Raw genomic sequence first — 27,996 nt, forward strand, 5'->3', positions numbered from 1 at the left:
CCCTTTTTAGGAACACAATGGACAGGGCTTACCCATTCACTATCAGCAACGGGATAAATTATACCTGTCTCAAGGAGCTTTAGTATCTCCTTTCTTACCACTTCTTTCATCTTGGGATTTAATCGTCTTTGAGGATCTCTAACTGGTTTGGCGTCATCCTCCAATTAAATTTGTGTTGGCATAACGTGGGACTAACGCCCTTAAGATCATCCAGACTATATCCAATAGCAGCTCGGTGCTTCTTCAGAATTTTCAATAATCTTTCTTCTTCTTGCTCTGAAAGGTTAGCACTAATAATAACAGGATATATTTTCTTTTCATCAAGATAAGCATACTTAAGATTATCAGGTAACGGTTTGAGTTCAAACACGGGATCACCCTTGGGTGGAGGGGTATCCCCAAGAATTTCAACGGGAAGGTTATGTTTCAGCATAGGTTCCTGTTTAAGGAACACTTCATCTATTTCCCTTCTTTCCTTCATAAACATATCATTTTCATGGTCTAGCAAATATTGTTCTAACGGATCAGTAGGGGGCACAGCAATGGAGGCAAGACCAATAATCTCATCCTTACTAGGTGGTTCCCTATCACGAGGTTGTCTACGAAACTTAGCAAAATTAAACTCATGAGACATACCATCTATGCCAACGGTGACAGTATCTTTTTCACAATCAATCTTAGCACTAGCTGTATTCAAGAAGGGTCTACCAAAAATAATGGGCCAAAAATCATCTTGTGGGGAGCCAAGAACAAGAAAATCAGCAGGGTATTTAACCTTCCCACTTAAAACTTCAACATCTCTAACAATCCCAACTGGTTTAATGGTATCCCTATTAGCAAGCTTAATAGTAACATCAATGTCTTCTAATTCAACGGGTGTGATGTCGTGCATAATTTCTTTATATAAATCATAGGGTATCGCACTAGCACTAGCACCCATATCACATAAGCCATGATAACAATGATCTCCTATTTTAACAGAAATAACAGGCATGCCTACGACAGGTCTATGTATCTTAGTATCTGGTCTAGCAATATTAGCAGATTCATTACAGAAATAAATAACATGCCCATCTAAATCATCATCCAAGAGATTTTTAACCATAGCAATACTAGGTTCAACATTGATTTGCTCAGGAGGTGTATAAGTCCTAGTATTACTCTTACGAACAACAGACGAAGTTCTAGCATGATCCTTTATCCTAACAGGAAAAGGAGGTTTCTCAACATAAGTAGTAGGAACAATAGGATCACTATAGGTGATAGTCTTTTCTTCAACTGTAATAGGTGCAACTACTTTCACTTCAGCAGGAGGATTATATTTAAACTACTTTTCTTTAGGGAGATCAACATGAGTAGCAAAAGATTCACAGAAAGAAGCTACTATCTCAGAGTCAAGCCCATACTTAGTGCTAAATCCACGAAAAGCATCGGTATCCATAAAACTTAGGTGTCATACCTGACTCCTTACCATCGCCGGAACCCCAATCTTCAGAGTTGCGTTTAATTTTTTCCAATAAGTCCCATTTGAAATCAATAGTCTTCAGCATATAAGAACCAACACAGGAAGTATCGAGCAGGTTGCGATTATCAAGAGAAAGCCGAGCATAAAAGTTTTGAATAATCATTTCCCGGGAGAGCTCATGATTGGGGCATGAATATAGCATTGACTTAAGCCTCCCCCAAGATTGAGCGATGCTTTCTCCTTCGCGAGGCCAGAAATTATATATGTAATTACGATCACCATGAACAAGATGCATAGGGTAGAACTTCTGGTGAAATTCCAACTTCAATCGCTTATAATTCCAAGATCTCGTATCATCACATAGCCTATACCATGTCAATGCATCTCCCTTCAAAGATAAAGGTAAGACCTTCCTTTTGACAACATCATCGGGAATACCTGCAAGCTTAAATAATCCACAAACTTCATCCACAAAGATAAGGTGTAAATCGGGATGCAATGTTCCATCTCCTATAAATGGATTAGCTAGCAGTTTCTCTATCATACCCGAAGGAATCTCAAAGTAAATATTTTCATAAATTTCATTAGGTTGAGGAGCAACTCTTTGCTCTTTTGGTCGGGGTGAAGATACCCCGAACAAGCCCCTCAAAGGATTAGTTTCCATAGTGACAAGTAACAGAAAATTTCAGCACACTATATAAATGTTTCCTTACCAAGTTCCGCTCACCAAAAGCGCTACACTCGCCGGCAACGGCGCCAGAAAAGAGTCTTGATGACCCACAATTGTAGGGGATCTATCGTAGTCCTTTCGATAAGTAAGAGTGTCGAACCCAACGAGGAGCAGAAGGAAATGATAAGCGGTTTTCGGTAAGGTTTTCTCTGCAAGCACTGAAATTGTAGGTGATAGATAGTTTTGTGATAAGATAAATAGTAACGAGTAACAAGTAAATAAAGTAACTAAAGTGCAGCAAGGTGGCCCAATCCTTTAAGTAGCAAAGGATAAGCCTGGACAATTTCTAATAATGAGAAATGAGCTCCCGAGGACACATGGGAATTATCGTCAAGCTAGTTTTCATCACGTTCATATGATTCGCGTTCGGTACTTTGATAATTTGGTATGTGGGTGGACCGGTGCTTGGGTACTGCCCTTACTTGGACAAGCATCCCACTTATGATTAACCCCTATTGCAAGCGTCCGCAACTACAAAAGAAGTATTAAGGTAAACCTAACCAAAGCATTAAACATATGGATCCAAATCAGCCCCTAACGAAGCAACACATAAACTAGGGTTTAAGCTTCTGTCACTCTAGCAACCCATCATCTACTTATTACTTCCCTATGCCTTCCTCTAGGCCCAAATAATGGTGAAGTGTCATGTAGTCGACGTTCACATAACACCACTAGAGGAAAACACAACATACATCTCATCAAAATATCGAACGAATACCAAATTCACATGACTACTAATAGGAAGACTTCACCCATGTCCTCAGGAACAAACGTAACTACTCACAAAGCATATTCATGTTCATAATCAGAGGAGTAATAATATGCATTAAGGATCTGAACATATGATCTTCCACCAAGTAAACCAATTAGCATCAACTACAAGGAGTAATCAACACTACTAGCAACCCACAGGTACCAATTTGTGGTTTTGATACAAGATTGGATACAAGAGATGAACTAGGGTTTTGAGAGGAGATGGTGCTAGTGAAGATGTTGATGGAGATTGACCCCCTCCCGATGAGAGGATCGTTGGTGATGATTTCCCCCTCCCGGAGGGAAGTGTCCCCGGCAGAACAGCTCCGCCAGAGCCTTAGATTGGTTCCGCCAAGGTTCCGCCTCGTGGCGGCGGAGTTTCGCCCCGTAAGCTTTTCCACGATTTTTTCCAGGGTAAAAGCCCTCATATACTAGAAGATGGACACGGGAGACCCACCAGGGGGCCCAGGAGACAGGGGGCCGCGCCCCCCACCCTCCTGGACAGGGTGTGGGTCCCCTGATGTATTTCTTTCGCCCAATAATTCTTATTAATTCCAAAAACATGTTTCATGGAGTTTCAGGACTTTGGGAGCAGTGCAGAATAGGTTTCCAATATTTGCTCCTTTTCCAGCCAGAATTCCAGCTGCCGGCATTCCCCCTCTTCATGGTAAACCTTGTAAAATAAGAGAGAATAGACATAAGTAATGAGATATAATGTGTAATAATAGCCCATAATGCAATAAATATTGATATAAAAGCATGATGCAAAATGGACGTATCAGTAGGCCAAACCAAACTAATAACTCGAAGAGACTTGCAAAGATAACCAATCATACATAAAAGAATTCAGAGAAGATTCAAATATTGTTCATAGATAAACTTGATCATAAACCCACAATTCATCGGTCTCAACAAACACACCGCAAAAGAAGATTACATCGAATAGATCCCCACGAGAATCGTGGAAAATTTTGTATTGAGATCCAAAGAGAGAGAAGAAGCCATCTAGCTAATAACTATGGACCCGAAGGTCTGAGGTAAACTACTCACACATCATCGGAGAGGCTATGGTGTTGATGTAGAAGCCCTCCGTGATCAATGCCCCCTCCGGCAGGACGCCGGAAAAGGCTCCAAGATGGGATCTCACGGGTACAGAAGGTTGCGGCGGTGGAATTAGGTTTTCGTGGATGCTTCTGTTGGTTTGGGGGTACGTAGGTATATATATATGAGGAAGAAGTACGTCGGTGGAGCAACGTGGGCCCCACAAGGGTGGAGGGCGCGCCCAGGGGGTAGGAGCGCCCCCTACCTCGTGCCGTCCTGGTTGCTTTCTTGATGTAGGGTCCAAGTCCTCTGGATCACAGTTGTTCCGAAAATCACGTTCCCGAAGGTTTCATTCCGTTTGGACTCCATTTGATATTCTTTTTCTGCGAAACTCTGAAATAGGCAAAAAATAGCAATTTGGGCTGGGCCTCCGGTTAATAGGTTAGTCCCAAAAATAATATAAAAGTGTATAAAAAAGCCCATTAATCATCCAAAACAGAATATAATATAGCATGAAGCAATCAAAAATTATAGATACGTTGGAGACGTATCAAGCATCCCCAAGCTTAATTCCTGCTCGTCCTCAAGTAGGTAAATGATAAAAACAGAATTTTTGATGTGGAATGCTACTTGGCATAATTTTTTAATGTAACCCTCTTAATTGTGGTATGAATATTCAGATCCGAAAGATTCAAGATAAAAGTTTAATGTTGACATAAAAGCAATAATACTTCAAGCATACTAACTAAGCAATTATGTCTTCTCAAAATAACATGGCCAAAGAAAGTTCATCCCTACAAAATCATATAGTTTATTCATGCTCCATTTTCGTCACACAAGAATGCTCTCATCATGCACAACCCCGATGACAAGCCAAGCAATTGTTTCATACTTTAGTAATCTCAAACTTTTTCAACCTTCACGCAATACATGAGCGTGAGCCATGGATATAGCACTATGGGTGGAATAGAATATAATGATGGGGGTTATGTGGAGAAGAAAAAAAAAGGAGAAAGTCTCACATCAACGCGGCTAATCAACGGGCTATGGAGATGCCCATCGATTGATGTTAATGCAAGGAGTAGGGATTGCCATGCAACGGATGCACTAGAGCTATAAATGCATGAAAGCTCAACAAAATAAACTAAGTGGGGGTGCATCCAACTTGCTTGCTCACGAAGACCTAGGGCATTTGAGGAAGCCCATTGTTGGAATATACAAGCCAAGTTCTATAATGAAAATTTCCCACTAGTATATGAAAGTGACAAAACAAGAGACTCTCTATCATGAAAATCATGGTGCTACTTTGAAGCATAAGTGTGAAAAAAAGGATAGTAGCATTGTCCCTTTTTATTTTCTTTTTTTTGGGCCTTATTTTTTTATTTGGCCTTTCCTTTTTTTCTTTTTTTCTTTTGTTTTCTTTTTTGGGACAATCCTCTATGAATGATGATCATCACACTTCTATTTATTTACAACTCAATGATTACAACTCGATACTAGAACAAAGTATGACTCTATATGAATGCCTCCGGCGGTATACCGGGATAGCAATGAATCAAGAGTGACATGTATGAAAATTATGAATGGTGGCTTTGCCACAAATACGATGTCAACTACATGATCATGCAAAGCAATATGACAATGATGAACGTGTCATGATAAACGGAACGGTGGAAAGTTGCATGGCAATATATCTCGGAATGGCTATGGAAATGCCATAATAGGTAGGTATGGTGGCTGTTTTGAGGAAGATATAAGGAGGTTTATGTGTGAAAGAGCGTATCATATCACGGGGTTTGGATGCACCGGCGAAGTTTGCACCAACTCTCAATGTGAGAAAGGGCAATGCACGGTACCGAAGAGGCTAGCAATGATGGAAGGGTAAGAGTGCGTATAATCCATGGACTCAACATTAGCCATAAAGAACTCACATACTTATTGCAAAAATCTACAAGTCATCAAAAACCAAGCACTACGCGCATGCTCCTAGGGGGATAGCTTGGTAGGAAAAGACCATCGCTCGTCCCCGACCGCCACTCATAAGGAAGACAATCAAAGAACACCTCATGTTTCAAATTTGTTACATAACGTTTACCATACGTGCATGCTACGGGACTTGCAAACTTCAACACAAGTATTTCTCAATTTCACAACTACTCAACTAGCACAACTTTAATATCACTACCTCCATATCTCAAAACAATCATCAACCATCAAACTTCTCTTAGTATTCAGCACACTCATAAGAAAGTTTTTTACTAGTCTTGAATACTTAGCATATTAGGATTAATTTTCCTAATTAAGCAAATTAACATGCTGTTTAAGACTCTCAAAATAATATAAGTGAAGCATGAGAGAATAATAGTTTCTATAAAACAAATCCACCGCCGTGCTCTAAAAGATATAAGTGAAGCACTAGAGCAAAAACTATATAGCTCAAAAGATATAAGTGAAGCGCATAGAGTATTCTAATAAATTCCGAATCATGTGTGTCTCTCTCAAAAGGTGTGTACAGCAAAGATGATTGTGGTAAACTAAAAAGCAAAGACTCAAATCATACAAGACGCTCCAAGAAAAACACATATCATGTGGTGAATAAAAATATAGCTCCAAGTAAAGTTACCGATGGAAGTAGACGAAAGAGGGGATGCCTTCCGGGGCATCCCCAAGCTTTGGCTTTTTGGTGTCCTTGGATTATCTTGGGGTGCCATGGGTATCCCCAAGATTAGGATCTTGCCACTCCTTGTTCCATAATCCATCAAATCATTTACCCAAAACTTGAAAACTTCACAACACAAAACTTAAAAGAAAATCTCGTGAGCTCCGTTAGCGAAAGAAAACAAAACACCACTTCAAGGTACTGTAATGAACTCATTCTTTATTTATATTGGTGTTAAACCTACTGTATTCCAACTTCTCTATGGTTTATAAACTATTTTACTAGCCATAGATTCATCAAAATAAGCAAACAACACACGAAAAACAGAATCTGTCAAAAATAGAACAGTCTGTAGTAATCTGTAACTAACGCAAACTTCTGGAACTCCAAAAATTCAGCCAAAATAGGACGACCTAGACAATTTTTTATTGATCAGAAGCAATTGGAATAAATATTGTATCACGTTCTGGTGATTTTTAACAATTATTTTCGTGAACAGAAAGTTTCTGGAATTTTCAGCAAGATCAAATAACTATCATCCAAGAAGATCCTATAGGTTAAACTTGGCACAAACACTAATTAAAACATAAAAACAAATCTAAACAGAGGCTAGATCAAATATTTATTCCTAAACAGAAGCAAAAAGCAAAAAAAACTAAAATAAAATTGGGTTGCCTCCCAACAAGCGCTATCGTTTAACGCCCCTAGCTAGGCATTGATAATTTCGATGATGCTCACATAAAAGACAAGAATTGAAGCACAAAGAGAGCATCATAAAGCATATGAAAAACACATCTAAGTCTAACATACTTCCTATGCATAGGCATCTTAAAGGCAAACAAGTTATCATAGCAAGCAAAAACTAGCATATGCAAGGAAGACGAAAGAAACAATAGTAATCTCAACATAACGAGAGGTAATTTAGCAACATGAAAATTTCTACAACCATATTTTCCTCTCTCATAATAATTACATGTGGGATCATAAGAAAATTTAACAAAATAGCTATCAACACAATCCACATGCATGCGAAGTTGACACTCTTCCAAAATAGCAGGATCAACATTAACTAAAGTCATGACCTCTCCAAACCCACTTTTATCAAAAATTTCATAAGATTGAACATTTTCCAAATATGTGGGATCTAAAGTTGACACTCTTCCAAACCCACTTTCAATATTATTGCAAACATTATTATCAATCTCATATTCATCATGGGGAGTAAGTAAATTTTCAAGATCGTAAGAAGAATCACCCCAATCATGATCATTGCAACAAGTAGAGGACATAGCAAAACTAGCATCCCCAAGCTTAGGGTTTTATATATTATTAGCACAATTGACATCAAGAGAATTTATAGTAAAATCATTGCAATCATGCTTTTCATCAACGGAACTATCAAGTATGGGTGCAATAGCAACGATCTCATGTTTAACATAAGGAACCATAGCAAATTCATCTTCATAAATATTGGCATCATGGCCACAAGAAGCATCATGTTCATCAAGGGATATTTCACTCAAATCATCGGAATCATAATTATCTATAGATTCATGCATATCATTATTTTCTTTAGAAGCAACGGTCATTCTTTCAATAAATTCTTTGACATAGACATTATGAGCATAGTTTTCATAGCAATATTCAAGTATTTCAAAATTTTCAGATTCGTAAAGAGCAATATCATACTTTTCAATCAAAGAAGCAACTTCATAAGCACCCTTAAAAGCAACTAATTCTTCAATTTGTTTGATATCATAGTAACTTTAAACACCCTTTGCATAAGAAGACAAGGTTTCATTTTCATTAAACTCACATAGGTAGGGAAGGTGTTTTTTAGGGTTCTTAGAGCAACAGGTAATATCATAAATTTCACAAAGATTCCAAGCATAACACAGCAATTTGTTTATTTGATTCCATAAGAGTCTCCCTTTTTCAGTCAAACGGTGACGCACAAAATGAGCATGCTCATCTAAAGATTTCCCATCAACTAGGCTAGTTGGGATTTCATCACGAGCGCATAGGGATCGAAGATGATCCAAGTAGAACACTTTAAGTGGATCCATATCAATAGATATTTAGCAAGCGAAGATGCAAGCACATAGAAGGCACATGGCAACACAAGAGGTAAGCGAAAAAGACGAACGAAAGAGGGGCGAATAAAACGGCAAGGGTGAAGTGGGGGAGAGGAAAACGAGAGGCAAATGGCAAATAATGTAATGCGGGAGATAAGAGTTTGTGATGGGTACTTGGTATGTTGACTTTTGCGTAGACTCCCCGGCAACGGCGCCAGAAATCCTTCTTGCTACCTCTTGAGCACTGCGTTGGTTTTCCCTTGAAGAGGAAAGGGTGATGCAGTAAAGTAGCATAAGTATTTCCCTCAGTTTTTGAGAACCAAGGTATCAATCCAGTAGGAGGCCACGCACGAGTCCCTCGCACCTACACAAACAAATAAAACCTCGCAACCAACCCAATAAAGGGGTTGTCAATTCCTTCACGGTCACTTACGAAAGTGAGATCTGATAGATATGATAAGATAATATTTTTGGTATTTTTATAATAAAGATGCAAAGTAAAATAAAAGGCAATAAAAATAGCTAAGTGTTGGAAGATTAATATGATGGAAAATAGACCCGGGGACCATAGGTTTCACTAGTGGCTTCTCTCAAGAGCATAAGTATTACGGTGGGTGAACAAATTACTGTTGAGCAATTGATAGAACTGAGCATAGTTATGAGAATATCTAGGTATGATCATGTATATAGGCATCACGTCCGCGACAAGTAGACCGACTCCTGCCTGCATCTACTACTATTACTCCATACATCGACCGCTATCCAGCATGCATCTAGAGTATTAAGTTCAAAAGAACAGAGTAACGCTTTAAGTAAGATGACATGATGTAGAGGGATAAACTCATGCAATATGATATAAACCCCATCTTGTTATCCTCGATGGCAACAATCCAATACGTGCCTTGCTGCCCCTACTGTCACTGGGAAAGGACACCGCAAGATTGAACCCAAAGCTAAGCACTTCTCCCATTGCAAGAAAGATCAATCTAGTAGGCCAAACCAAACTGATAATTCGAAGAGACTTGCAAAGATAACCAATCATACATAAAAGAATTCAGAGAAGATTCAAATATTGTTCATAGATAAACTTGATCATAAACCCACAATTCATCGGTCTCAACAAACACACCGCAAAAGAAGATTACATCGAATAGATCTCCATGAGAATCGTGGAGAACTTTGTATTGAGATCCAAAGAGAGAGAAGATGCCATCTAGCTAATAACTATGGACCCGAAGGTCTGAGGTAAACTACTCACACATCATCGGAGAGGCTATGGTGTTGATGTAGAAGCCCTCCGTGATCAATGCCCCCTCCGGCAGGACGCCGGAAAAGGCCCAAGATGGGATCTCACGGGTACAGAAGGTTGCGGCAGTGGAATTAGGTTTTCGTGGATGCTTCTGTTGGTCTGGGGGTACGTAGGTATATATAGGAGGAAGAAGTACATCGGTGGAGCAACATGGGCCCCACGAGGGTGGAGGGCGCGCCCAGGGGGGTAGGCGCGCCCCTACCTCGTGCCCTCCTGGTTGCTTTCTTGACGTAGGGTCCAAGTCCTCTGGATCACGTTTGTTCCGAAAATCATGTTCCCGAAGGTTTCATTCCGTTTGGACTCCGTTTGATATTCTTTTTCTACGAAACTCTGAAATAGGCAAAAGAAACAGCAATTCTGGGCTGGGCCTCCGGTTAATAGGTTAGTCCCAAAAATAATATAAAAGTGTATAACAAAGTCCATTAATCATCCAAAAACAAAATATAATATAGCATGAAGCGATCAAAAATTATAGATACGTTGGAGACGTATCACTACCAACATAGAGTGAGGGCATCAGGGAATGCAGGGGAAGGGAACCCAATGGAAGAGGGGCGAGAGAGGACCTTGGCAATAGGGACAAAACACGGGAAGACTAGTCCGAGCCTAGGATGTGCGGTAGGCATCGAAGAGTGCTGCGTGCCGTCGATGGCCGCCAGAATGGGTTCACATAGGTGGCGGTGCCGAGGAGTTACAGGAGAGATAGAGATAAAGAGACGAGGTTTTCGGTTGGGGCGTCAGTGGATGGAAGGGCAGAGGCCGACGATGATGTTTTAGGGAGACGAGGTGGTGGGTGGCAGCAGCGATATGGGAGGGAAGGAAGAATAGGAGTGTTTTTTTCTTTGTCTAGTTAGACGGTAGCGGGTCAATGTGAGCCCGAAAAGTTTCAATCCATATCCATCAATGCTTCTCGTGCGTGGCTGGTTTTGGAGTTTTCTCTCTCTCTCTCTCTCTTTCTCCTTTTCCCATCTCACCATATAGGGGCTTTGTCAGAGAGACTAAAATGAAATTGAAAACAAGAAAGCGAGATCTTTTCTCTTGGGTCGAAATAAAAAAATGACGGGAAGCTCTTTTCCCCAAGGCGTAAACATCTCGACGTATGATGGTTCGGTCAATCAACACAGGTTAGCTTAGCTTGTTATTACTCTCATTCACACCAACCCATCGAGCTTAATTGATGATGCACAAGCCTTAGTTAGACTTACCCATCATATCAATTGACTAAACCGGGCTTACTTACAAGTAGCCACACATTGCACAACAACGATTCAACACTTCTCGCAAAAGGCGGCATGACTGTTGACCATGGGTCCGTGAGGGAAGTGCCATGAGGAGTACTTTCAAGGGGATCATCGTCCCGGACCGACCGTGTGAATTTGCCGGACTACTACATAGACATCTAGTTCGAATGAAATCGTGAAGCCAGACACGAACGCACTGGTCAACCTCTCTCTCCGTGGTGGATGGGCTGATGTTGCACAACGGGCACAAGGCTCCATAAGACATATGCTGCGGAGCCCTTTCGGCGGGGTGGCGGATGGCGCCCCTGAAGCAGAGCACATGAAACTCGGTGTTGGTGAATTGAGTGTGGGGTCATCTTAGGGACATACATACTTGGACAAAAAAAACGATGAGTACAATTATAATATACTATTAACCAGGGCCGCCAAAGGGAACTTATTCGTCCAAGCCTCATTGCAAACTGCGCGATTGAGGCGTTCTGGAATACCCCCCACCCTCCTCTAAACTGGTACCAATAAACCCCAGATCGAACGGACCACATTCATCCAAATAGTCATTGATGGGTTGCATTATTTTATTCGGACGCAAGTTACCTTCTATTTTCTCACCACCAAGTAAAAATTCATTGAGTTTCCAATAACTAACCATTGTCGAGGTGCTATCAGTCGTTTGGTACAAAATGATGTGTTATTCCTTCTAAAGAAAAACATATTTTTCCCCGTGAATAATAGCTAGTTGTTCTTTACCTGGTGATGTCCCTCATATTTTGGTATGTTCCGTCGCGTATCTCAGCATCCTGCGGGTTTGTTTAAAGTTATGGGCTTTTGTTTCGAGGTTTATTGATATTTCCTCACCAAAGAAATATTGGCATTTTCCCGTTTGTGCCAGCAAGCTATCATTTTGAGCTTTTCTTAAGAGACAGTGATGACTCTAGCTGCTGCAAAATGTCGGAGAGCATGCGGAGGAGGGTGGAAGAAGAGCACAACTCACACAGGTTGCTCCTCTTCTTGAAAAAAATCAGCATCGGCTCTCATTGGCCATCCTAATTGGAAACAGTCATTTGACCTGATAAAGCAATGTAAATTTAATTGCATGGACCACAAAATTGTGACGAATATAACGAGTTATGTTGTATTTACCAAAAGAACGCATTGAGATCATCATAGTTTCTCCGATGTGAGTGTTTTGATTTTATTGTCCCACTCCTTTCAGCTTTGTCCTATGTAAAAAAAACAAAAGGATATAAGTTGATTGTTTTTGAAATTAAAACATCTGCATGGAAATAAAGAAATGTACCGTTTCTACGATTTTGGAAATTGGAGTCACGACTTTCTTCAAAAAGGCTTCCTCTTCGCCACCATAGTATGGTCTAACATTTTCACCAGTTACTGGGCTCACGTTTGCAGCCAACACACCATACAATTCAAAAGCCATCTGCAACGGAATAAAAAAAGCACGACCATTACTTGCCAATAATCATCTCATCACAAGAGCTATGGCAGTCAATCAACCAACAAAAACAGCCTTGACAATCAAGCATTTATTAACTAGCATGTCCATGAACACAAACTATACAATTGCTAAATGGGAACAAGTATGAAAGGGCAATAAAAACATAAATGGTATGTAAAACTTTCCGGCACAGAAATATGATGTACTACTAACCTCAACCTTCCACCGATTTACAATGGTCTAAACTACTATGTGAGCATCAATAGAAGAAAAGGGATCAAGCAAAGATATGGACCACATTATAACTTATTTTTTGTTAGTGTTTACGGGATCTCCTCGGGAAGAACTTATATCTAGAGTTAAGTTGGCATGACAAACAATTGGCGGCCATCGAAACAAAAACCTAATTTTTTGGTGATGACCAGAAAAATAGTTAGGATTCATTTTGTCAACTCTCCAGACATACCCAAATACTAGCATAGTAGTCTTTGCATCATTTCCATTGTAATCAGGAAACATAATTAGGACCTTAAAATCCTTTAATTAAGAGTTTTAAACCCAGTTCTCCAGTTTAGTAAATAGATCGTGTATTTAATTTGGCGAAGAAATGAATTGGCCATACATGATTTTAGAAATTTAGAGGTAGCAAAGACACTGTGGCATAAACCGCAAGTTAGACACCCCGCCCATTTAAAATGGTAGACGTAGCAAAGAATCTGAAATATAATGTACTATCCTCAAGCTTTTGCCCATTTAAAATGGTCTAAAATTAGATCAGCGTTTAGGAATTGACCATACATGGTGAAAGAGGTAGCAAAGACACACTGGCATAAATCGCAAGTTAGCCGCCTCGCCCCATATGAGCAGATAAAGGCCCATATAGAGAAGCTTACGCTGTTGTACTTCTTGTGGAATTGTCGGCAGCCTAGAAACATAATGATCATGTAATTAGTTGAGCAAGGGATCAATCAGTGGTCCACTCAAGGTTAATCATCATACCATAAGCTGGTTTTGCGGCCAAGGTACTTGCACCATCTCTTGTAGTTCTTGAATAGCTTGTTCATTGTTGTATCCAACACATGGTCATCTAACTGAAAATATTTCCAGAAAGGGAATGAGTAAATATGATATCATTTTACAAGGGTCGGGTCAATGTGCACACACATCACACATGTGTATGTCAGTATGTTGGAAAAGGCGGTACCTCTGGTTGTTGTTCAGGTTTGGAGATCTGCCTTATATGCATGTTGGCAAGCAATAGTACGAGATGTTCTCTCTGATTGGACACATTATCTTTCTGCAGAGTGATAGTTGAAGTTAGAGAGAATTAATGTATCAGCACTCACAACCAAATTGTGGGCATGAGATATGAATGCAAATGGTAAAGAGTCGCCATGTTGTGATAACCTGAAACCCAAACATGGCCTGAAGCCATTCAAGAAGATCTGCATCAGCCTTCTTTTCATGGTCCTTGGGCCATGGCAGACCCCTGGTGTCACTAAGGGCATGCAAAGCTGCTTGGATCTACATGTAATAATGAAAAACAGCACAAGTCATACCGTAATTATCTCAACATCTTGCCAAAGTACTCTGGAAGAAATCAGGATGGGGATGGGACCTTGGGATATCTCATAATAGTCTGATTAGCACTGTCAGGAAGATAGTGATTAGCACTGTCAGGATGGTTGTTTGTTTCCAGAATCTGATACATCAATCAATTACAGTGTTTTTGTTTGTGAGGAAACATATTAAGCAGGAGCTAGCAGTGTGACAAAAGAAACAAAGGACTACAGTTAATGTTGGGTACTAGCTAGAGAGCAGCTTACGGCGTGATCAACTTGGATCTTCTGTGAAACATTAACGGCGTCCTTTAGGACCCCAAACAACACATTTGAAGTCTGATACGCCTTTTTGAGCTGAGCACTGAGAAAATGAAATAAAAAAAAGACATAAATGAGTCAGCATAGCACTCAGTAAATAGCATAAGAAAAGAAGAAGATGGGTTGCTCTCTCACCGGTCAGCTGTATCGGCGGCATTTTGGAGTGCCGTGATGTACGTCTTGTAGTAGTGCTGGTAGAAACTCCGCATTTCGCATGCATCACTCTGCTCAACCCTTCCCTTCAAGGTGGAATCATTCTCCTGAGGAAGGAAGCACATGCGTTGCAATGAAACCAAAGCAATTAGTTTCATTGCTGGATTAGAAACGTACTATTGCATACGCCTATGATTTTGGAGCTATAATAAGTACTCCCTCTGTAAACAAGAAATATAAGAGCATTTAGATCACGCTCTTATATTTCTTTACGGAGGGAATAGAACGCAGCGCCGCAAAATATGATGCATCTCTTAAGGCTGTGTCGGGCGGGAAAATCATGCATGTATACAGAACACACATACGATTTCAAGCTTCTGAAGGCAAAGAATCGACCTAGCACCCAAGAGACATATTAAATTGTGTGGGTGAGAAAACAAAACAAGCACTACTCTACTCTGAAGCGCAGCTAGGGAATTACTACCGGTTGTTTTGAATTACTACTCTACTCTTATATTTCTTTACGGAAGGAGTAACAATTAACACAGGCCATGGAGTGTCACTGGCAGTAAGATGGCACTAGTTGTACTTGAGGAAGAATATATAATACAGGTGTGAGCAATAGAAAGAATATACATGCTCACTAGTGAGTGGCCGGTAATAGAGTGGAGAAGGAATCTGCTATACTGCATTGGTAACAGTAATTAACAAGCAGCGAATGAATGAATTAATGTGCCAAGGAAGGGAAGTGCAAGAGGTCACATACATAGGTAAGCGACGCGTGGGTTGCTTGCCTCGACCTCGTTGGCGACGCGGAGGTAGGGTGTGACCTCGACGATCGAGGAGGGGACGACCTCACTGTCGAAGAGGGACTCACTGGCGACCTCAACGGTGGAGGCTGAGGAGGGCGCCATGCATCCCACCGGGAAGGAGCGATATGATCGAGCCGCAGGAGTCCAGAAGTAATAGGAAGAAAATAAATATGGTAGATCGATCGGCCGTGAGTGGGGAATGGGAGTTAGTATATATAGCAGTGGAGTGGCGCAGTAGGAGTGTGAAGGAAATGGAACAGATCAAAGCCGCTTTCACAAAAGAATAAAGACGATGACACGTATGTTGCTGCCTTTTCTATTACTGAATCCTTTCCTTGGTGGGTACGCAACACTAATGGAGGAGTGATGGAGAAAGCACATGATATGCATGGGATGGGAGCTGGCAAAAAAGATGAGAGGAGGGGAAAGTAGTCTTATATGCATGCCTTTTGTTGTTTCTTCCTTTGTTTGGGTGCTAATCCTTGCTTACTACCAACGGCACATTGCTTTCTTGTTAAGTTAAACAATTCAGACACAACATTTTCAGTTTTTTAGGGGACAATTTTAGTTAGTTCATAAACAAGCAAGCTCCATGTAGTCAGTCAAAATGATCGATAACAATTACTAGCAGATATTCCGAGAAGACAACCGTTATCCCGTCGATTTCCAGTAACGAAAGTGTGCCAACATACTACAGTACTGTTCAACATTACAGAGAAGAGAATTGTTACGTTAGATGAAGCAAGCGCGAGGGCAGAAGACAAGACAAGAGAAGTAGGCCCGACATGATAACTCATTGTCTTCTCCGCTCCCAAATCACTCTACACATTCGGACTTGCTGGTTCTCTTATGATTATAACCATGTCCCATTAACATCGCTGATCGTGCCTGAATTGCCGTTAGTTGGCAACAAACCAAAACATTCATGTATATGCATATGAAAGTGCAGGTCATTTTAAGGTTCAGAGCAGCACACACTTGTTCCTCTCACCAGTCAGTCGCTAAAGAAACCTTAGCAGACAGCACTATATTGGTCCGATTACGAGTAACTTATTTGCATTTAATATATGTCAGTGTGTGCCTTGTTAGCTCTTGTACAAATATTTACCCAAAAAGGGTTGCCCCCGCTTTATATTATAAAGCAACAACCACACGATACACTAGCTGGGGCCTCAGCACAAGCAAGCCCAAAAGAAACGAAAAAGGAACTGAAGAGAAAATAATGCCAACAACGGCGGATCAACGAAAACGATGAGGACCCGCAACCGCCGCGCCCACCGGAAAATTCCACCACTCTCCTAGCACTCCGGACCGCCACATACCAAACAACACCTTCAAGAAGGATCGCGACGATGACGACGCTGTTGCCCGGACATGTCCTAGGGTTTCCCCCGATATGCGAGGGGTGAGGTGGAAGGGGTATGTCCGACGCCCTTCAGGAAGGCACGGCGGCGCCCACGGGCGTCACCGCGTCGGCGCCGGCCCTGCCGACAAGGATTTCTCCCAACCACCCACCAACCACGACCCCAGACGATCCATCCCGCGCCACCAAACACACCGCCCACCAACTTGCGCCACCACGGTCGAGCAGTCTCCATCGCTGTCTCACCATGGCAAATGAAACGGGACCGACGGAAACAAGACGACGCAACCAGGAACCAGGAGCGGCAACATCAGCAGCCTTGCGGGAGGGGATATCCTCCACCGCCCCCGGCGGGATCCGGCCGGACGCAGCACAGGGGCAAACCGGGCCACCCCCGGCCCAGTCGAGCCCGAAACGGGCTCGCGAAGCCCCCGTCGCCGCGCTGCAGAAGGCGAGTCACCGTCGCCACCACCCCCAGCATGAGTCACGCCCCCGACCCGCCGGAGACGCCGCAAGCAGACCGGGCCAGGCCTGCCCATACCCAGATCGAGCCCAAAAGGGCCCAGATCTGGGCCGGGAGGCCCGCCGCGAGCCACCGCGCCGCCCCGCCGCCAAGCGGTCGCGCCACCGCCCGCACGCCACCCAACACTCCGCCGCCCGGGGAGCCGCGCCGCCGCCGGATCCATTGTCGCCGAGGAGCACCCCCGTCGGCCGCCGTCCGCCAGAGCCGAGGCGCCATGCGGGGGGGGGGGGGGGAAAGGCCGGGGCCGCCGCCGCCGGCACCACGCGGGCAAGGCCCGGTGGCCCAGGCCGACGGCGGCGGAAGGGAAGGAGGGGGAGGGGAGGGCTGGGAGGGGCGACGAGAGCCCCCGGTCGCCCCGCTCGGGGAGGCGACGCGGGGGGGGGGGGGTCGTACAAATATTTTCCAAAAGGCATGCTCTTGTCCCGGTCTCTGGTTACCCTATCAGGGCATTTCTAGCCAATCCCCTATCCGGCGTTAGTGTAATGATCGTGTGAGCCTTGTATTGTAATGGGTGTTTTACCCCTAAAAATATGATCTGATGACAATTTTTTATGTATACCACATTAATTGGAAATGCACCCTATTCATCAATTAAGCAAGAAAGCTTTATTTTTTTGGGAAGAAAGCTTATTTTATGTTTCCCAATCCATAAAAAAAAAGGTTCCCTACTACATGGCTCTAATTTCTATCTGAAAATGTGTTTGTTATTGCAAATGCCTTATTTCCAGCTGAGGGAAAACAATTGGACTGTTAATGGTTACATTGGAAGTCTGGAACAATCATCATTGGAACTACAACAATCATTCATTGAAATTTACTTCTCCTTCGCAAGAGTAAGCAGTTAAGGTGGCCTCGGGCGCCATTCGAACTGCAACGATCATTCATTGAGTCAACAAATAAAGCGCAATGGCAGAGCAACAAGAACCAATGATTGATGGAGGCTCTTCTACCTACCTGGGAAAATTGTTCCTTTGTCACCTTGTAAATCTGCTCGCCAGTGAAAGACCATATTCAAATATCGCTTTCCCTCCCATGGACAGCCGATGCAGTTGCAACATATCTGAACAAAATAGCCAGGTCCAAAGTCATTTCTGGATAGTTCCACTAAATTATTATAGATGGGAACCAATCTAAGCTTACTTATATATAGTCAACTGTTTAGGTTGTATGCAATAAGCATTGAGTGTAAGAATTCAATCATACAGTTTGAGAACGCAGGTGTCTATAGTTTCACCTAATGAACATATATTTCAACACTTCAGGTTTAAATAATAACCCATATGTTAAGCTATTATGTAGTACATGGCTAACATTTGACAATTTTCCAGAACTTTCCAAAATAGAGAGGGCACAAAAAATTATTGGTGATTAGCACACTCACCTTCTTGTGGGATCCCACATGACATCAGTCACCATAGAATGCTCTTCTGTGTCCATGGTCTCAATATCATCAACATTGTAGAACTCCAACTGCTCTTGTGTGGCCATGGTCTCAAGATAATCAATACTGTAGAACTCCAACTGGCCATTGGTACCCTTCAGCCCAAAAGGACAATGAAGTTTCCTGTAGGAGACCAGAACACTACACTAGCATGTCTGTTGCTGAGTGTTGTGAGCCTCGACACACAGCTAACATTGTCGGTTGTGCACATCGAATATATGCTTATATCGTGATTACTCCCGTCGCCATTAATAACAACAAACTAGTGGCCTCCGGGCTCCCACAGAAAGGCGATTATATTGTCATTCTTGGTGTCCAATTCAAAGATTGGGATGCCCCTCTCCTTGATCATGCATAACTCAAAATTAGTGCAAGTTGTGTTCTCTGATTCTGCGCACCTATCTACCTGGATGGCAAGATACTCTCCATTGTCTTGCTAGTACATTTTGCAATTGCTGACGTTGAAAAGGTATTTCCGCCGCAGCTCGACTTCCTGGGAATTTGCACCAGACTCAACTTTCAACAGATAGCACATATTTAGACCATCCACCTTCAAACACGTAAAACTATATACATTAAGCATCTGACTATATATGACAACTTGATGAGAAGTTGGGCGCTCGTTAAAAAGCGGATTGTCGGTGTGTGTTTCACCTGAAGATTGGCCATGAAAGATCAGTTCTTCCACCAATGATGAACTCATTGAAACATGTATGACAACATCTTCCGTTGAAGTTCCACATCACTTTACTAGTCCTCACATCAAAGACATTTAGGACAACCCACCTCTACACACATGAGAATGAATGACAGTCAAATGGGAAACTTACAACAGTGGGAATAATACATCTAAGACAGCCTTAATTGTTTACATGTGCTATTTGAAGTAAAAAAATACAAATCATGCACATGTTTTTGATTTTTAATGATGAACTCAACTTGCAGGACACATTTGGCATACCCTAGAAGTTTATATGAACTTGCCTAATAATACACTAGAGACTACTATTAATATTTTTGTTAATTATATGCTTTACAAATCTGCATCATGATATTTAATGATATTTTTGCATGGTTGATATTTAATGATATTAATATATATGAAAACACACACATACATGCAAATACATGTTACACTATAGTTAATAAAGCATTTAAAATTAACGTGCATAGAAATTTTGTTATGTCATACAATTAAATATAGGAGAAGCAACATTTAAGTGATATACATTAAAACAGGTTGACAAAGGGAAAACATATGGAGCCTATAATGGGCAAATTGTTGCAACCCTGCAGGAATAAATCTATTTGAATAGCCATGTCGGTGGTTATGGACAACTTGAACCGATCGACTTGATCTAGTACAACTTGAATCCTGCATAGTTTTAAGTTTTGAGGTATGCAGACGTAGGGTCCCAGTCGACTGGTGGAGCCCATAGGCCATCCCGATGCGTTGTTAGCACACTCGTTCTTGAACCTAAGTGTGCAGAATCTTGGGTCCTATGTCTGATGGAGTGGAACAAAACACCAAGGCTAACTGTCCAGCCTGCCACCATCACCATCATAGTTACTACACATGTATCATCATAGCATAACCATCATCTCCAGAAAAATAAAGCATGGTATGGTGAACCCAACATAAGCATGATATCGAAAGTAACAAGGCAAAGCAGTAACCTAAGCATGCATACTACTTCATAGGCAGGCTCCCCTACTGCGATGGAGCATCGCCAGGCCCTATTGCTGCCATGGAGCATTGCCGAGCCGCCAGGGATGCGCGGTGTTGTGATGGAGCATCACCGGTGTTCAATTGGAGCATCGGTGGGCCGCACGGTGCTGCGTTGGAGTGTAGCTAGAAAGGGTGCCGTTCTGGAAAACAGGGCGGCGCTGCAACGCCGTGGGTCGGCGGCGTACTCTGATCGCTGCAAGCTGGGCAAGGTGCTGTTGCGGGTTCCAGGGGAGGCACCATCGTGCTGCCAGGAGGAAGACGCGAGGCGCTCCAGTGCCAGAAGGATCAAACGGTTGGCGATGGACAGACCAGACGGCGGGCAAGCCAACTGATTTCTACACCAAATCAGTTGGTTGACGCCTACTGTCCGCCATTATAATTTTCTCGCAACTTGACCTAAACACGTTATAATCCTGTAGAGCTCCTTGGTATTTTTCTACTATTTGCTCGTAAAAAATAACCATTAAAAAGTGATTCAACATCCATCAAGTGTTGTGTGTGCGTGCAACATATAAGCTCTATTGGACACAACTAGAATTAATAAATACTCCCTCCGTCCGGAAATACTTGTCGGAGAAATGGATGTATCTAGATGTATTTTAGTTCTAGATATATCCAATTTTATCTATTTGTGCGACAAGTATTTCCGGACGGAGGTAGTAGTCATTGGTTGCCAAACAAGGAGTACAAGTTCTATTACAGAAAGCGGGATTAATAGACAGTAGTCATTTGTTGCCAATCAAGCAGTACTCCAGATCACTCACTGACCCATCACTAACTGTTGACGACCATATGAACTCTGGCGAGCCTCGTCCACTCCACCAGCACCACCGCCGTGACTGTTGGACCCAAGACCTGACTGTGGCCAAGATGAAGCACATACGCACAAACACTTGTGGTGGGGAAGAAGAGCACAACTCGCACAGGTTGCTCCTCTTCTTGAAAAAATCAGCATCGGCTCTCATTGGCCATCCTAATCGAAAACAATCGCTTGACCTGATAAGCAATGTAAAATTAATTAATTCCTCACAAAAGTACAACCAATATAGTAAAGAATTATGCTGTATTTACCAAAAGTACGCATTGAGATCATCATAATTTCTCCGATGACAGTATTTTGGTTTTATTGTCTTGCTCCTTTCATCTTCCTGTGTAAAAAGCCCAAAGGATATATGCTGACCGTGCTTGAAATTAGAACATAAGCATGAAAATATAGAAATTTACCATCTCTACAATTTTGCAAATTGGAGTCACAACTTTCTTCATGAAGGCTTCTTCCCCACCATAGGATGGTCTAACATTTTCACCAGTTGTTGGGCTCACATTTCCGGCCAACACACTGTACAATTCAAAAGCCATCTGCAGAAAAGCACAACCATCACTTCCCAATAATCATCTCACCGAGAGAGCTATGGTGTAGAAATATGGCGATGTCCCAATTCAGTCAATAAACCAACAAACAACCCTGATAATCAATTACTTTTTACCTATCATGTCCATGAACACAACTACACAATTGCTAAAGGTGAACAAGTATGAATGTGCAATAAAAACATAAATGGTATGCAAAGTTTTCAAGCACATACATATAATGTACTACCCTCAACCTTTCGCCCATTTAAAATGGTCTAAAATAGTAAGAGAGCATCACTATAAGAAAAGTGAGCAAACAAATTAGATGGGAACTTTCTTGATCAGCGTTTAGGAATTGACCATACATGATGAAAGAGGTAGCAAAGACACTCTGGCATAAATCGCAAGTTAGCCGCCTCGCCCCATATGAGTAAAGGCCCATATAGAGAAGCTTACGCTGTTGTACTTCCTGTTGAATTGTCGGCAGCCTAGAAACATAATGATCAACTAATTAGTGGAGCAAGGGATTAATTAGTGGACCACTCGAGGTTGAACATTATACCATAAGCTGGTTTTGCGGCCAAGGTGCTTGCACCATCTCTTGTAGTTCTTGAATAGCTTCTTCATTGTTGTATCCAACACATGGTCATCTAACTGAAAATATATCCAGAAAGGGAATGATTAAATGGTAAGATTACACAAGTGTCCATGTGCACACACATCACACATGTGTATGTTAGAAAAGGTGGTATACCTTTGGGTGTTGTTCATGTTTGGAGATCTGCCTTATATGCATGCTGGCAATCAAGAGTATGAGATGTTCTCTTTGATTGGACACATTATCTTTCTGCAGAGTTATTGTTGAAGTAAGAGAGCATGTATCAGAGCTCACAAACAAATGATAGACATGACTATGATTGGTATGAAAGAAAAAGGTAAAGAGTCGCCGCGTTGTGAATTGTGATAACCTGAAACCCAAACATTGCCTGAAGCCATTCAAGAAGATCTGCATCAGCATTCTTTTCATGGTCCTTGGGCCATGGCAGACCCTTGGTGTCACGAAGGGCGTGATAAGCGGCATGGATCTGCATGTAACAATGAAAAAGTAGTATACGCCATACTGTAATCATCATCTTGCCAAAGCATGTATGATAAGCTCATGGAGAACTCGGGAAGGAAATCAGGACGGATGTGAACCTTGGGACGTCGCATGATAGAACTATCAGGATCGACGTGGTTGTGTGTTTCGGAAATCTGCAACAGTCGCAGCAGGGAGGTGAAACCAACACTTCTTTAGATAACATCAGTCAGTAATAGCAGTGGTTTCTTTTTGTGAGGAAACATGCAGGAGTAGTGCGAGAAAAGAAACAAAAGGCTGCAATGTTGGCTACCGTCTGATTAACTGCCTTGAGGACCTCAAACAACACAGCTGCAGTCTGGTAAGCCTTTGTGAGCTGATCACTGAGCAAATGAGTCAGCACAGCACTCAGAAGCTAGCACTGGAAAACAGAGATGGGTCACTTTGTCTCACCGTTCAGCTTTATCTGCAGCATTCTGGAGCGCCTGGATGTACATCTTGTAGTATTGCTGGTAGAAATTCTTTATTTCGACAACATCGCTCTGTTCAACCCTTCCCTTCAAGGTGGGGTCGTTTTCCTGAGGAAGAAAGCACATGCATTGCAAGGAAAGCAAAGCTCTTAATACGGTACGTATACCTGCTGGATTAGAAACATACTATCGCATACGCCTATGATTTTGAAGCTAAATAAGTAGTAGAACGCAGCGCGGAAAGGAATGTAATCAAGTAGGCTGCATGTACCCTTTCGAGCCTCTGCAGGAGCGCGATCTTGAACTGCCGGACACCACGTCCATTGGAGAGCGGGTCGAGGCGATGCGCCTTCTCGAATCCGCCATGGAATCGACCTAGCATGCACGCAAGGGACATACTCGGTAAATTTTTGTTGGTGATACAACAAAACAGGTATTGTAGCACTCTGTAGTGCGTCTAGAGAGGGGGATTATGGCCACTCGGAATTAATTAACAGTAATCCATGGACAGTGACACTACTACTCCTGCTGCTGCTACTATCACCACCACCAATTTGAACTAAAACCACGACGAGTAAATCGGAACGGAGGGAACTAAAACCACGACGAGTAAATCGGAACGGAGGGAGTACTAAGTAATACTGGACCTAAGATCTTGTTTCCGTACTTTTTTTAATAAATAGGCTTCATGCATTACTCTGATGCAGAGGCCGGGGGCTATCCTTCTTTTTAAAAAAAGTACTATGTAATATAATAGACGCAAGAAAGTAGAGTAGTGGTGGGAGACTGAGTAATAGAATACACAGGTGAATGGAGTAGCAATGGATTAGAGTTTTTTTTTTGCGGGGTAGCAATGGATTAGAGTTGTGAGAAGGAATCTGTAACTAACAAGCAGTGGATGAATGTGTGGGGAGAAGAAGAGTAAGCACACTACTTACATAGGTATGCGACGCGTGGGTTGATGGCCTCGACCTCGTTGGCGACACGGAGGAAGGGTGCAATCTCGATGAGCGAGGAGGGGACGACGTCGCTGTCCAAGGTGGACTCACTGACGACCTGGACGATTGAGGAGGAGGATGCCATCCTGCTGTTCCTCACGCCTCAGGAGGAAGTAGGAAGGAAATAAGTATGATCGATCGGTCGTGAGTAGGGAATGTGAGTTAGTATATATAGTAATCAGTAGTAGTGTGAAGGAAAGGCAGCAGCTTTCACCAAGGAATAAAGTAGTTCCCTGCAAAAAAGAAAAGAAAAGAAGAAGGAATAAAGTAGTAGCTGCCTTTTCTATTGCTGAATCGTTCCTTGGTGGCTACGTAATAATAGTGGAGGGATGGATAAAGCATGCATATGCATGGGATGGGAGCTGGAAAAAAGATGAGAGAAAAACTGTCTATGCCGAGTTCTTTCGTCGTAGCCAAAGCGTGGGGTCTTGGCAATCTACACTGCAAAGACATGCCATCGCCATAGGTAGTTATATATATGGTCGATCAATTGGCCGTGAGTGGGGAACAGGAGTTAGTACAGTTACTAGTGTGAAGGAAGGAACCATAGGTAGCTGCATTTTCTATTACTGAATCTTTTCCTTGGTGGCTACGTAAGAGTAGTGGAGGAGTGATGGATAAAGCATTTGTGTATGTGTATGCAAAAACATGAAAAAGAGTCGTTCTTTCCTTTCTTTGGGTGCTCATCCATTGTCACTTACTAGCTACTACCAGCAGCTACCACAATGCTTGCTTGCTTGCTTGTTAAGCAAACCAATTCAAGCACAACAATCATATATTTTTTGTTAGTTCATAATGAACAAGCTGCACTCAGTCAGGTTTGGATTACTAGCACACATTCCGATAAGAGAATTGTTACGTGACGAGCACAGCATAACTCCAGGTTTGCTTGCCCATGTTTAAACTAGAGGGTTTTGCTCCTGATCCAGTCCATGTTCAAGGCAAACAGTTTCCCGGTGACCTCCACTCCACCTCGACATCTTTGGATTCATCATGCATAGACTAGCTTGTTCCTCCTCTCGGCGCGCTCTTATCCTGTATGGTCTGAATCAGCTACTTGCACTTACCAGCAACTCAGCCTTCTCTGTAGGTTGAGTTGAGATTTCCATCTCCTTCGCAGGAGTAAGAAGTGAAGGTGGCCTTGGGCGCCATTGGAACTGCAACAGTCATTATTCATTCGGTCAGCCAATAAAGGGCATAGCATTGCCACGGTAGAGCAACAATATATAACCAATGATAGATGGAGGCCCTTCTACCTACCTGGGAAAACTGTTCCTTGGACGCCTTGTAAATCTGCTTGCCAGTAAAAGACCAAACTCGAATATCGTTTCCCATCTCATGGCCGAGTGATGCAGTTGCGATGAATCTGAAAAGAATCAAGATTAGTTATGTATAGCTCCACACCAAACGTGATCACGTGATTAGCTCACTCACCTTCCAGTGGGATCCCACATGACATCAGTCGCCATAGGATGCTCTCTTGTGGCCATGGTCTCAAGATCATCCACATTGTACGTACAACTCCAACTGGCCATTCAAACCCTTGAGCCCAGCAAGAAGGATAAACTTCCCCGCAGGAGACCAGAACAGTGCATCAGCTTGCCTGTCCTTGAGTGTTGTGAGCTTCGACACACGGCTAACATCGTCGGCTGAGTGCATCGAGTAGAAGCTTATGTCATGCTTAAACCCATCGCTGTGGATAACAGCAAACCGGCTGCCTCTTGGCTCCCACGCAAAGGCAACTATGTTGTCATTCTTCTTGTCCAATTCAAAGACCTCCCTCGGGATGCCCCTCTCCTTGATCCTGAACAGCTCCAAACTAGTGCAACAAGTTCTCCTCTCCGCTTCTGCGTGCCGATCTACCTGGACGGCAAGATACTCTCCATTGTTTTGCCAATACATTTTGCAACCACTAACGCTGATAGTAAGGTACTTCCGTCACCATCGCCGCCCCACACCTGTGCACCTTGCCTATGCACCGTCGCCAAGTATGTACCAAGAGGAGACCACTCAACAAAACTATCGGTCCATCGCTGGCAAGCAAAATAATGGGCAAGCTAGGTCAATATATGCATGATATACTAGTTCTACTTATGGAAGTGTGGCATGCCACGGGCTTAACTTTTTTATCAATCAAACTGTATGGAACAATGCAAGAAGTCCGAAAAGAAAACTAAGTACCTGCTTTTGGTAGGCAAGTTCAGGCACAACATCATTCCAGTACACCTCGGTAGACGTACCGACACGGATGACAAACTGGTCTCTCGCCTTCCCATCCATTAGCCACTTGTGCAAGTTAGGCTGCAATACACACATTAAACGCCAAGCATTAATTGGTTGGCAATGCATCAGAAACATATCTGATATGGCTGTATATGTCAAAAAAATTTTTTTACCGCACCGCAGGTGTGTATTGCTTGATTTCATCAGGAAGCGTCCATTGGTCAGGGACTTTGATGTACTTGTCAAAGTCATCGAACATGTTAACCTGGAACTTGTGAAACCTGTCCAGCGCATAAAGGTTGGTTTTTCGCCTCGCAAGCTCTGCTTCCTGGCACATTCATCGTCAAATAACATTATATATCTTTCAATCGTCCAACAAGTTTATGGCTAATTCGTCGTATAACTCAACGCAATGAAAGTTGAAAAGGTTTGGTCAGTAATGTAAGGTGAATATATAAAGCATGCAAAGCATCATTATTTCCACAGGAAAGATAAACGGAAAAGATAAATCAGGAACTAAAATACCCACCTTAGGAGTAGCGTATTCGATGAAGCAGTAGCCGTAGGTGGTGTAGAGTATAGGAATCCATAGACCGCCTTCCTTGATGACACCAATTTGGCCATAGATTGCGCGCATGACACACTGCAGCCTCTCGAATTTCTCCGCCGGAACAATTGGCAGATTGTCGACAATGATCACGTTCCCGAAACCTGTCTCGAGCTCCGGAGGAGGGCCAACATCGCTCTCAAGTAGCAGTACCTCATCATCATCATCATCATCATCATCGTTGCTGCACATATTACAGGTAATCCACCAGTAGTCACATATATAGAGAGTTAGCAAGAACCAAAGTTATGGGGTAAATTGCTTGCACGTACCTAGTTGGGCAAGATATAAAAGGGGGCCGTGGGTTGGATCATGCATGCATGCATATTGGTCGATCATGAGGAAGGAATTAGGTCGAAGAGGAGAGGATCGATGTGCTATACCTGCAGGGAAAGTCGCCGGCGTCGGCGGGGAGAGTGATGGAGTCCAGGTCGACGGCGGTGAGGTCGACCCCGAGCTCCCGCGCCCGCGCTTCCAGCTGTGGCCTCGTTACTGCGGCCATGGATCGCTATCTAGCTATCGATCGAGCGTCGAGAGGCAGCGTTGTGTATCTAGGTAGGGTTTTAACTCGCAGGGAGGTGTACGTGGGGGTTTTAGGACTAGTAATAATAGATTTTCTCAAAACTCCAAGGCAACGAAC

The 27,996-nt window shown here is 42.7% G+C and overlaps 1 protein-coding gene and 2 pseudogenes across 2 annotated transcripts; all 3 read right to left on the minus strand.

The window, feature by feature from the left end:
- Nucleotides 1-12,014: 12,014 nt before the first annotated feature.
- LOC123146379 (callose synthase 3) lies at nucleotides 12,015-15,749 on the minus strand. Of its 2 annotated transcripts, none has more exons than XM_044566037.1 (12): nucleotides 15,526-15,749; nucleotides 14,742-14,866; nucleotides 14,553-14,649; nucleotides 14,345-14,428; nucleotides 14,134-14,250; nucleotides 13,931-14,023; nucleotides 13,726-13,817; nucleotides 13,525-13,651; nucleotides 12,571-12,708; nucleotides 12,414-12,493; nucleotides 12,265-12,339; nucleotides 12,015-12,070 (listed from the first exon to the last, which is right to left on the minus strand). In XM_044566037.1, exons 2-12 carry the CDS (start codon nucleotides 14,813-14,815, stop codon nucleotides 12,034-12,036), a joined length of 1,014 nt encoding a protein of 337 aa, XP_044421972.1. In that variant the 5' UTR covers nucleotides 14,816-14,866; nucleotides 15,526-15,749; the 3' UTR covers nucleotides 12,015-12,033. The 2 variants fall into 2 exon arrangements, with proteins under 2 accessions (XP_044421972.1, XP_044421973.1); XM_044566038.1 differs by having other exon boundaries at nucleotides 14,345-14,375; nucleotides 15,526-15,742.
- A 1,257-nt stretch (nucleotides 15,750-17,006) lies between these two features.
- Nucleotides 17,007-19,567, minus strand: LOC123142831 (eukaryotic translation initiation factor 3 subunit B-like; annotated as a pseudogene).
- Nucleotides 19,568-21,274: 1,707 nt separating this feature from the next.
- LOC123146381 (uncharacterized) lies at nucleotides 21,275-27,953 on the minus strand (annotated as a pseudogene).
- Nucleotides 27,954-27,996: the final 43 nt, after the last annotated feature.

The sequence above is a fragment of the Triticum aestivum genome, chromosome 6D (assembly GCF_018294505.1).
Source record: "Triticum aestivum cultivar Chinese Spring chromosome 6D, IWGSC CS RefSeq v2.1, whole genome shotgun sequence".
In the NCBI taxonomy this organism is placed as follows: Eukaryota; Viridiplantae; Streptophyta; class Magnoliopsida; order Poales; family Poaceae; genus Triticum; species Triticum aestivum.